This window comes from Electrona antarctica (genome assembly GCF_951216825.1).
Source record: "Electrona antarctica genome assembly, chromosome: 14".
Taxonomy (NCBI): Eukaryota; Metazoa; Chordata; class Actinopteri; order Myctophiformes; family Myctophidae; genus Electrona; species Electrona antarctica.
The window spans coordinates 13,760,249-13,772,748 of record NC_136795.1 but is presented as its reverse complement, the minus strand read 5'-3'; the positions used below and the strand labels follow the sequence as shown (position 1 = coordinate 13,772,748).

Sequence of the window (12,500 nt, the reverse complement as noted above, 5' to 3'; positions counted from 1 at the left end):
TAAAGTGGCGTAAAGAATCATTTTTTTAATCCCACGAATTTGTAACCCATTTTTTTTAACCAGTGTCAATTATCTAATGTAATCCTGGGCTCTACACTCCCTCTGACAACCTGGGGAGAGCAATGGACTGACCTCATGCTTCCTTCGATGCATGAGGAGTCCAAGCCGCTTCTTTTCACCTGACAGAGGGGAGTTTCCCCGGTAGGACGTAGCGCGTGGTTATTCCGACCAGTTCCTTTCCCCTCCATCAGGCCCCGCGGCTGGCCAGGGGGAGGCAGTTTAGAGACCAGGATTACTGCATGTTTTTTGTTAGGTATACCTAGTACCTACCCTAGGGGACATGGGGAGAACATGCAAACTCCACACAGAAAGGCCCTTTCGACAACCCCACCCAGGGACATAAAGACAAACTCCATCATTCAGCTCACACCCCAGAAAACACGCAGCCTGGCCCAAACCATCTGCTTTAGCAGGAGCTGCTGTCAGGAAAGGGAGTAAACTAGCGTGCAATTGTTTTGTTTCCTAATCTGTAATTCGGCAGGAGCATCACTTTGGTGACAGAAGCTCCCATCTGTCTTCAGTCACCCTTAGCCAACATCAGGCTTCATTAGCGGGGCCTCGTCTGAACACGCCTGTTTGGGTGCTTTTTAAGCCCCTTGCATGTTCTTACAGTAAATGAGAAACCCGATCATGCGGTGTGCAACAAGCTTGGCAGCCCGACATGCTAATTACGACCCAAGAGAATAATGAGTTAAGGAGAAAATTGCCATCTATCCACCGCAGTCAGGTCTCATTATGACAGGAAAGCTGCTGGATATCATTTGAATAATAATCTAATGCACTAACTCTTCATTGAGTCTGAGAGTGATAGTATATTCATTTGGTGGAAATTATTATTAGAGAAGAACGTCAGCGGAAAATGAAAATTGGATTTTCCTGCTGTCGGTGAGTCACAGAGTACTTATATATATTGCACACTACACCATGCGGCCGCTGATGCGACCTTTTCAGAAATTAAAAGTGTAAAAGACACTTTCTGAATCCCATCCTGTTATTACATATGTGTTGTTTTTTTATCCTGTCGAAACCCACCAAAGCCAACTCTCATCCTGTGCCTTCCATACACTGTCTCCCTTTTTGCTTGCTTTCTGCCCATCTTAATCGGAACACAGAAAAGTAGGCCTAGTAAATTATAATGCACATAATCCCTACCTAGCCTACAACTGTCCGACTGAACAGATAGGTATTTATAGAAATATATATATAATATATTTATATATCTAATGTACTGTATGTAAAGCTTCTACATTTTTGTGATGGAATTCCATCTCAGGTTAATAAACGACAGTCTAATTTAGGAACTCATAATTCAGCTGCCCTGTCTGTCCAGATATCATTTATATTCCTGTGATGGCTACTACTACAGTAGGGAGACTCACGTGTATTTCAAATTATTTTAAATTATGTTTGGCGAGGTCGCTTCTCGCCCTTAGGCGTCTTACTGATATTGTTGTTACCGTTTTATTATTATCAATATGGTTACTTCTGAAACGTTTTGCCAGAGAGTGAGAAGTCGATTAGCCTCATTTATGGCACAATCTTTTCATAAACCCTGGGGTTGCTATTTTGCGTCCCTATTTTGGGTGGTTAAGAGTGGGACATCATATGTAGGTCAAGGACGGGAAAAAAGACGTGTTAGACAAGGTCAGGAAACACATGTAGCTTCAGAGACGAGGTAAGCAGCTGCTGACGTATGAGTCACACCATTTCCTTCTCTAGATCGTGACATATTTTGAGAGACCAGTGAGGACACACAAGGGACAGTAAAGACAGATGCGTCAGACCGTGCTCGGTTCATCTCTTTCATATCTGTGCTGCTGATTGGCGGCTGCTGCATGCTGTTTGAAGTGCGTGCAGGATGTGTTATTGTCTAGCATGAACATTAAGGAGCCTGCTGGAGCGTCATCAGACAGACAGACAGACAGACAGACAGACAGACAGACAGACAGACAGACAGACAGACAGACAGACAGACAGACAGACAGACAGACAGACAGACAGACAGACAGACAGACAGACACGTTTACAGGCCTGGATTCTGTTCTGCTTTTGCTCCACTGATAAGATTGATGTCGATCGATGCTCGCCTTCCATTGGTTATCATTTTTTTTAATCACAATTGGCCTATCTGTGCAAAAACAGCCCTTCGTCGATATTGTGTGCGAACAGTGGAAATGCTGCCTAGTTGCTAGGTCTGATGGTAAACCTCCCAGTTGTTACAGTAGATCTTCTCCTCTCCTTTGTTCGGTTCTGGGTAAATCTCTCTGTAAATGTCTCCATTGCTATTAGCTAGGTAGTCCTCTGATGTTACCCCTTCTAGTCCTCTGATGTTACCCCTTCTCTGATGGTAAACCTTTCCATCGCTATAGGTTCTCCCATGGCTTTCTACACACCTCCTCTGTCTTTAAGTCATCTTCTAACAGGCTCTGATAGCTCAGGGTCAATTAGCCTGATCAATGAAGGACAAAGTGAAGGCGCAATCAATAGGGTGAATATTCACTCGTCCTTGTAAATTGGGATTTGTCTCCGCTAACATGTAAAGCCATGGGGCTTAGCTGGACAACTAGCTAATCTATGATTAGCCTGCCAGCCTTCCCATCGGCAGGTTAAAGGAGGGGGTTTCCAGTCATTCTCTTTGCATGGTCTTTATTTATTAGGAGAGTGCATATAGTCCACTCTCCTTTCCTTAGTCATTTTAATCTTCTTGGGACTGGACAGCTTAGATGGATACATGGTAAGAAACATAATGAGAGTATATTCTGGTGAGATTTAATCCTATAGAATAAAATATATCGGTTTAATTGCCACCAGAACAGAAAGAGTATGATTTACTCAACTTTTTATGTTTTCCATACACGGACCTGCACAGTCCCACATGCACACACATACCGTATATGTGCGTCACACATTCGCTCCAGCAGGCACACACAGGCATAACCCCTTGCACACTTGCACACTATCTGAAGGTTAATCTAATAATTGCATTGACCGTGGTGGTCTGGCTATCGATGCTAATAGCATGTTGACTGAGCTGGCCCACAGTGTCACAGGAGTGGGTGTGAAGTAGCCAACACATTAACCACTTAAACCCTATATATACTTAGTTCACCAGAGTCCCCAAGGACTTTTTCCCCCTCTTCACCAAATCTGTGTGTATTTAACTGAAACTTCCGTGCATTAGCATTGTAATATTTACATGAAAATATTTTTCACAAGGGTTAATTTATGCAGTGGGCACAGAAAGGATGTATGGTTCAGAACTGTGGCTGCTTGATGCTGCAGTGTACCTTAAAACAGTTCACCGTTACATGCGCTTGTTCTCCTTGGTTCCTGCACTTAGCTCTTTTCTATTTCCTCAAAGAGAGTGGCATGGGATATTATTATAACATTTGCCTGAGAAGTAGAGCAGTCATGTCTCATAAGTGCGATTGCATGCTGTAAGTGTGGAATTGCGTACACGCATTGAGTACATGACTTGAGTACATTGAGTACATTGAGTACACGCACGCGCTCGCACACACACACACACACACACACACACACACACACACACACACACACACACACACACACACACACACACACACACACACACACACACACACACACACACACACACACACACACTTTGGAAGGCGAGGGCTCCAGGCAAAAAGCTAAATCAAGTCCCAGTTCTCTCTCTCTCTCTCCGTCTCTCTCTCTGTCTCTCTCTCTCTGTCTCTCTCTCACTCTGTCTCACTCTGTCTCTCTCTCTCAGTTTTGTTAGTCATGCCTGGCACAGTGCTGATATGGGTACTGGCTTTCATGCAGTGCAGAATGCCTGCTGCACTTCCAAGCCATAAGCCAATGTTCTCCTTCCTTCCATCTGCACTCACTTCACTCAGGAGAGAGAGATGCCTTAGCCGTCCTCATAAATATTGACTTTTATTTTTGCAGCATTGACTCTATAGGTGATAAGTGACCTCAGTAAAGATCAATGTTTGTTGTTTCTTATGTGAATGAGATGTTTATCTGTTATATTCTGTGCCAAGTCGTGTGTGCCAGAATAAGATGTCTACTTGTACCAGGTGTACCTGTATCAGTACCTGATCTCTTCTCCTTTTCTTTGTCTTTGTGTTTTCTTCCAGAAGGATCTGCCACTTCCCCGCAAGAATAGCAGGTGAGTCGTCCCCCAGCCCCTCCACGCCCCCCCTTTTCTCTTTGTCCTGGTCAGCCCTGACCTCCATACGGATAGAACAATGTGTTTGGAATGTTTCTCCTCTCCTCCCCTCCCCTCTCTCCTCCTGGGCTGAGAGCAGCTCAGTGCTCCTGCTCATTTGAACATGATTTGCATGTCGACACGCTATTGAGGAGGTCTGTGGGGATCCTCAAGAAGTACGGTTGAAGAGGGAGTTAGTCTACAGGGATTTCTTGTGATTGAGGCCGGCAGAGTGTTGGACTCTGGCAGTGAATTTCTCTCAGGACTTCTATTTGTCAGCCTTTTCTCTTCCTGTTGCTTTCATCTTCCTCTCTCTGTTTCTCTTCCTCATTCTCAACCTCACCTTTCTCTCCGCCCCTATATGTACTTAGAGGAGCAGAGTATAGTTTGTGTGGTAATCTTTCTTTCCTTTTTCTTTCTCTCTCTTTATTAAAGTGTAAGTTACTTTAAAAATGACTTGCCAGTGCGATTAGACTTGTCTATTTTCAGTGCATGACACCAGCACCAGCACAACCAAGTATAATTCACCCATTTGATGATGAGACACTTTTCATGAAGACTATAAACATGTTATGACAGTAATATGTCGATATCGTGATATATCTGCGACATTTGTTATTTCTTGTTTTAAAGGATGCATTTTCTGAACTTATCTGACGGTTCTAGCTGTATTAATATTTGCATTTACTCACTTAGAAAAGAATATATTGTTACAATAATATTGTTACAATATCACATTTTGAGGTCTATTAAAGCAAAACTATGTCATATTTGTATTTTTGCCAATGAGTTCCCACTCCACATTGGATTTGTATTGATATCTGAAGAAAGCCTTCTGAATATCTTGGTCATTTTCCATGAACCATTCATTATGGATATTCTATCTACCCCCTGTGTCCCCTGCAAAACAAAACGGACACATCAGTGTGTGTACAGTACGTGCACGTGTGCGTGCGTACATTTGCACTGGCCACTGCCGCTATATCCACACCCTCTTTGTTCTGACAGTTCCACTCTCCCTGTCCTATCCGTCTTCTCCATCTCTTTACTTCTAGCAACCACAGTTGATCAGACATGAAATGAGGCCACGGAATAATCCCCCCCCCCCCCCCCCCCCCCCCCACACACACACACACACTGTGTTTGAGTTGAGGTTGCGTTTTACCATCCATCTATCCATTTTCCTGGCTCTCTCCCTCGTCTCGCTGTCAGCCCTCTGTGCGTCAGTCAGTGCCGGCTGGATTCATTCTGTCTCTGGACAATCATGCATTATCCATGAGCTCATCAGAGATGGCTTCATGTTCATTCCACTGATCGCACGTGCCTCTTCATGGGCGCGCCGTGTAGCCTGAGTGTGTGTGTGTGTGTGTGCGTGTGTGTGTGTGTGTGTGTGTGTGTGTGTGTGTGTGTGTGTATACCGTTTAAGATGTGTGTGTGTGCTGTGTGTGTGCACGCGTGTGTGTGTTTTAGTTTTTTTGCTCAACTTCATTCAAGCTCTAACTCTGTTACGCAATAGCAACTACATGACCCCCGTCTATAAATCATAGTTCAACTCTCTCTGACATCCTTCATGCTATACCCTCCTCCGTGTTCTTCATTCATTCATGGTTTCTGTTGCCCGCAGTGATGAAGGACTATTCATTCCCATGTCTTGGTTGCTTTTCATCTCTCACACGTACAGGAGGACAATAAAACACACACACACACACACACACACACACACACACACACACACACACACACACACACACACACACACACACACACACACACACACACACACACACACACACACACGCACATGCACACGCACACACACAAATCATCTCCTCTGTGCCATGGCACTTTGCCCTTGGGACAGTACAACTCCCTGCCTCCTTCTGCTGTCAAAGACAGAGCCACCCTACGTGCCTAGTCCCTCCTCATGCCTCTCTCTTTATAACACTTCTGGTGCGGTGCCACATTTGCCCAAGAAGCAGACGGTCCCTCACACCAGAGCACAGCTAAGGGCTTAGCGAGAGCCTCGCCTTGCGCCACATCGCGATGACACAGGAACTCTGCAGGGTCCGGACTGCTCTCCCTCGACATTCGGCCGCCACTGTTGCTCGGTGCTACGCCTAGCTACACCATCTCCTACGGCAACATACGCCTACAGTAGCTACACCATCTACGGCAACATACGTCTAGCTACACCATCGCCAGCAACATGTTCCGCCGCACACAAAGGTACAGCCAGAGGACCTATACAGAGCAGGGCTGCCGCCGGGCCGCGCTGCACTGTGGGGTGTGGCAGTTGCCGTTATCTCTATTCATCCTTTATCTTCCTCGCTTTGCTTTCAACCTCTCTGTTTTCCAAGCGTTCACTTGGCTTTTACCAGTGCCTTGTGTGTGTATCTCTTTGCAGCTACACAGTGGATGCGTAACATTAGTAGGAGGCTCATGTTGTCCGAGTGGCTTGTAACGTCAGTGCGCGCACACGTGTGTGTGTGTGTGTGTGTGTGTGTGTGTGTGTGTGTGTGTGTGTGTGTGTGTGTGTGTGTGTGTGTGTGTGTGTGTGTGTGTGTGTGTGTGTGTGTGTGTGTGTGTGTGTGTGTGCGTGCGTGTGTTTGTGTGCGTATCACGGCAGGTTTTACATTTCTGCCCTGGTGTGCTGAGTGTGCCCACAGAGTCTCTGAGTAGCTTTTTGTGAAAGGTTGATACTCTCACAGTATATCAGGTCTTTCATGCTGTCAGCCTGCATGTACAGTACAGCATACACACAGTAGCATACAGTAGCATACCACGACAAAAGCTAACTCAGATTTTTAGTGATTTCTGTTTGACGTATACTTTTTAAGCTGATGTACTGTAAGTGTCCATAACTTAATACACGCACACTGTCATACAGTGGCGTGTAATAGGTTGAAGCTACATTTAAGTGCTGTGAGTTAAAAGCACAGAATGTGTTACGTGCCTTTTTATTATTTAAGTAAAGATATATGCATCCGAGCCTCGATATGGACGATGCAAAGCATGTGAGAAGTCATATACTCCAGCATTCATATTATTGTCTCCACCAGGCCGAAGGCATGGGGAGAGAGTATGTTTTGCACTCCGTCCGTGTGTGTGTGTGTCCTTCCGTCCGTCCTTCTGTCCGTCCGTTATCAGCTAATCTCCGGCACCGTTGGCCCGATCAATGCCAAACTTTGCACACACACTCCCTGGATGCCAACGATGAACCTCTGCCCCACATTTTCCAGAACGGCCTGTTATAGCGCCACCATGAGGCAGCTTTTCACATTGTTGACCTAAAACTGCACCGATCTGCGTGATACGTTGCATGCACACTCCCTAGAGGCCAAGGACAAACCTTTGACCTGCATTTTCCGCATCTGCCTTTTATAGCGCCACCAGGAGGCCGACTTTTGTAAAACACATTTTTTGATATTACTCCTCCAGATTCTGTCCAAAAATCTCACAAATCGTTACACAGTATCTCTATGGTCATGTGCTCAAGTCGGATCTGTCCGATATTTCATATTCCATCCTAATTGGCTATAATTGGCTTTCACAGTTTGCAAGATTGCCCCGTTTTGAACAAAAGCCTCAAATCATGAACGCAGCATGCAATTTACGTGAAATCTTTCACACATTTTCTTACTAGGCTGAGGAATATATCCCACCCTTTTCACATTGGCCTGTTATAGCGCCACCTACAGGTTGATTTTTGCAAAACACATTTTTGGAACAAAATGCTTAAAAAACATGTTTATATTAATCCTAAACATTTTGCCAAACATCTCACACAGTCCTATCCTCCTGGTGGAGACCTGTGCCCAGAAGGGCACTTTTTCTAGTTATTATTATTATTATTATTATTATTATTATTATTATTATTATTATTATTATTATTATTATTATTATTATTATTATTATTATTATTAATAATAATAATAATAATAATATATGTGAACATTAGTTTGAGGGTCGGTAGTATTTGCTTTATTTGCTTTATTTTTATACTTATTTTGAAGGAATCGACTCTGTAACACTGTTGGTAAATCTTCAGGTTAAAGGATTTCCTGAGTGAAGCAGGGAAAATCAATTCATGTTTTTCGTCCTTACTAAACCAGTTTGGGTCAGGCAGGCAGCATCAGGGGAGGGGGCTGCTGGGAAAGCTGGACCTTTCATCGCTCTGAAGGATATTTTAGCATGTCTGGCACTTTGTAATCGATCCTGAGACAGGACCATAGGTTCATCTGCTGTAGTTTGAATAAAGTCTTCATTTTAGAGAACAATACATGAAATAATTCAGTCACTCCCTTAAAATCGAGTGTGTGTACTCGAATATGAGTATGTCTGAATCACCAACACTGTGTGATTCATTCAAAGGCAGATTAATAATTCAGGTATAGGAATTATTGTCATTACTGTTGGCATTTGACCTTTAAAACTGTACTTGTAGTCTGTTTGAATCGCTGGTACGTGGTATGTTCTGTTTCTTCATTTCAAATAACACTGTCTTTGCTGTTTACCTCTGTGCCGAAATTGACTGAATTGGCATTAATGTCAGCGGTTTGAAGAGTGGAGTTGACATTAAAAGTTAAACACAGGGTTTACTTAATGGTGGCCAGCAGTAGGGATGGGTCCGATTAATCGATTCATCGATAATCGTTAATAGGACCCGAAATCAATTATTACAATTAGTAATCAATCATCGTTTTTTTAAAAATTATTATTATTATTTTTTTAATGAAAATCTGTTGGAAAGGCCATATTGTCATCCAAACAGGACAGGGCTATAGGCCTACCAAAGTGTGCCTGGGATGTGTCTGTGTAGCTGCATGACTGACAGGAGTGTGAGTGACTGAGTGTGAGTGGAGATTGATTCCAATCAAGATACAGGTTTGGAGGATTTAGCAGGTGTTGGGAATTTACCTAATCAGGCCCAGGTTGGGGTTGCTATGGTGATCAATTGGCTCAACACTGGTCCAGGGACCACCAGTGGTCCTCATCCAAAAGATGGAGATAGTAAACAAATGGACCCTTATTAACTCTCAAGAGCTAAAATTATTGTTAATCATCTACATCAGGGGTTCCCAAACTTTTTTGGCTTAGGTACTCCTTGGGGGGAAGATTCTTTTTTATTTGTAGAAAAAAAAAAGTCCCCCCTTCCCCACCAAACGATTAATCGATGAATCGTTAATATTGAATTATACAAATCGATTTTCATTTTGGACACATTTACACATCCCTAGCCAGCAGCAGCAGTAGTGGGCATCACACCGAGTGCCTCTGTGGGACTTCATTCTCTATTGCTGGTCAGGGATTAAATTGACTCGGCAGGGGCACCTATTATGGCGGAGTGTCTCGCCACAATGCACCTGAGCCCAGGAATACTCGAGGGAAGCTGTTGCTGATTCAGTCTTATTAGGAGTCCCACTTTTATTATAGTTTTCACATAATATTATTTAGAAACTCTTGCAGCACACTTGAAAGCTTGAGGGAGGATTTTGTTTTGCATGATGTGACTGTCACTGTGAAAAACACATTGTAACATCCTGACATGTTTAATTTCATGTTTCTATTCATTTGAATAGTTTGGTTCGTTCTAACATTTGCATTGTTGCTTTACAGAATGCCAATAATGTCATGCCTGCTTTTGCTGTACGACACTGTTTGGTCTAAATGAATACAATTATTGATTAATCAACCTACAGAAGGGGCGCTGGCTGGCCTAGTGGTCCAGGCGCATGCCACATATAGGCTCTGGCCTGACAGTGTGTTCGAGTCCCGTTCATGACGACCTTTGCTGCATGTCTCTCCCCTTCTCTCTCTCCCTCTTTCCTGTCAATCTCCACTTGATACTATCAATTAAGGCAGAAAAGCCAAAAACTAATTTAAATAAATAAATAAAAAATAAATCAACCTACAGAAAATTAATCAAATTTCTTTTTTCAAGGAACTAAACACACAGAACGAACGCCCTTACTGAAAGTGAGGGGAGCTAATGGGAGCCTAGGCACAGAATCTACAGAAAATTAATCAAATTTATTTTTTCGTAATGAACTAACAAGTTTAGTGATGTATCATATTAACATTTATAACGTGCTACTTACAACTATACAACACCAAAATGTGAATGCTTCTCTGTGTTCTCTTTGTATTTATTAAAAAGTATGTTTTGGACTGCTGTTTTTGACTGCTGCATGGGTAAACATATGAAGCTGCAACATTAAACTTTTATCTATTTCATTGAGCCCATTCTGCTTGCCGTGAGAAATTCCAGTATTTAATAATCAGAGTATTTATGACTTGGCTTTATATTCATCCTAACAGCTAACATGGTAGATGCATCATTCACACGGCTATTAAAATTGTGCACCGTTGCCGTTTGCAAAGCATTTCGCATGACGCCCCCCATTTTATGCCCTGTGATTTTAACACATGCAGTCTTAATAAACCCCTTAGTCATTTCTACCTGTATGGTCTGACTCTATTGTACTGTCTGTCTGTATACAGTATATGTACATCTTTCTATACTGTGTACGTTTATCTATTTGTATATAACTGTTTTTATTTGCATTTTCAACATGGAACATTCAACTCAGAGAATGTGCAAAATGGGACCAAATGGACCCTTGTGGTGGTGGGTCCATTTGGTCCCATTTGTACTCTCGGCGTTAAATGAACACTAAGGTTTTACTGTGTAAGCTGTGCAACACTGTATGGTAAAGTGCAGGACTTGTGCTATAGCCTATGGCTCCATAAAGACCGCCTATAAATGTGACAGATTAATGGATTATGAATAGTTATAGGCTACGTCAGTGATTCTCAACCATTTTCATTTCAAGGACACCCAGTTTGATATTAGACCACAGACCCCCATTTGATGATGTATTTTCAACCAACTGTCAAGATTCCTAACTGTCGTTTAGCTGGGGACCCCCTGGAGCCCCCTCAAAGATCTCTGGGGGTCCCTGGCCCCCACGACGTTGAGAACAACTGGTCTCGCGGTCACCTGGGTGTCGTGTAGCTCAGCAGGTGCAGATGGACCGAGTGACGTTTTCCTGGCTGTAGCTGTAGACATGGAGCGAGGGGAAGGAAAGCATGACCTGAAGAGTGAGTGAAAAGGATAGAGCGAGGTAAACAACTGAGAGTGGAAAAGCAGGAGGGAGGGAGTGTAGGAGAAAGAGAGTGAGCACATGCATGTGCAGGGCCCTGGGGGATATCTAGCAACTCTCCTTTCATTAGACACCAGCTGACGAGTTACGTGCGCAAGGAAGACAAACACGCTGCCTTTGACCGCCTCTTACCTCTCCTCCCTCCTTCCTTCCTCCTCTCTCTCTCTCTCTCTCTCTCTCTCTCTTTATCACCCAGGACCCTCCTTCTTGTTTTTCTGGTTTCACAAAGGGGACGTTGGGATGTTTTGTAGCACACATGTATGTCTGCACATGTGTGTGCGTGCGTGCTGTTTTAATGCAGAGGGTGAGTGAGCTGAATACAGAATGTGAAGATAGTGGAGCGAAAGAACAGAGAGAAAAATGAGGACACGTGTGTGCATGCACGTGCATGCGTGTGTGCATGTGCGACACTGTGCGTGTGTGTGAGTGTGGTCCATCAGGTGTGATGGCTCAGGTGTCATTTGCAGACAAGAGGATAAACTGCACTTGTTGTGTGCGTGCGCGCGCATGTGTGTGCATGCATTCGCACACACGCACAATCGCACATGCGCACAGACACTCCTTGATAAGCACATTCGAGCGCCATTTCACTTCCCACTTACCAACCACTTAACCTGCACATCAAGACAGACCTGTCAGGGGAGGGGCCAACGCACCGTGGCCCCAAACTGAGAGCCTTGTCTTTGAGAGTGCTTTATCCGTCCCCCCCAGGGGTCTCCACTCAATATCCACGGCTGAAGAACAATATGCTCCCATTAGCTCCCCTCACTTTCAGTAAGGGCGTTCGTTCTGTGTGTTTAGTTCCTTGACTAATGGCTCTCTGATGCTCTTTGATCTTCTCGCCAGCTCCTTTCCCTTTTTCTCTGAGCTTCACTTAGGAGCTCCTTTTGAAAACCCTGAGCTCCTCAGTGCCGTTGAATTGAACTTGGCACTCGATAGATCTAGCTGCTGTCAGCTTCCATGTACTCTGTGGTCCAAGTACAGAGCACGTTCATGGTGGGGAGCCAACAAGAAAACAGTGAATTGAATTCCATTCTTAAAGATGGGGTGCCGTGATTTTTTTGCACCCTAAAACATGA

General features: G+C 43.9%; 1 protein-coding gene across 1 annotated transcript in view; it reads left to right on the top strand.

Moving 5' to 3' along the window:
• Window positions 1-12,500, top strand: part of LOC306936981 (microtubule-associated serine/threonine-protein kinase 1-like) — a gene marked incomplete at its 5' end in the record, with an annotated part of 60,807 nt that overhangs the window by 6,485 nt on the left and 41,822 nt on the right. The window contains one exon of the mRNA XM_079520648.1: window positions 4,188-4,219. Coding sequence (XP_079376774.1) covers window positions 4,188-4,219 — 32 coding nt within the window. The remainder of the gene's footprint in view (window positions 1-4,187; window positions 4,220-12,500) is intronic.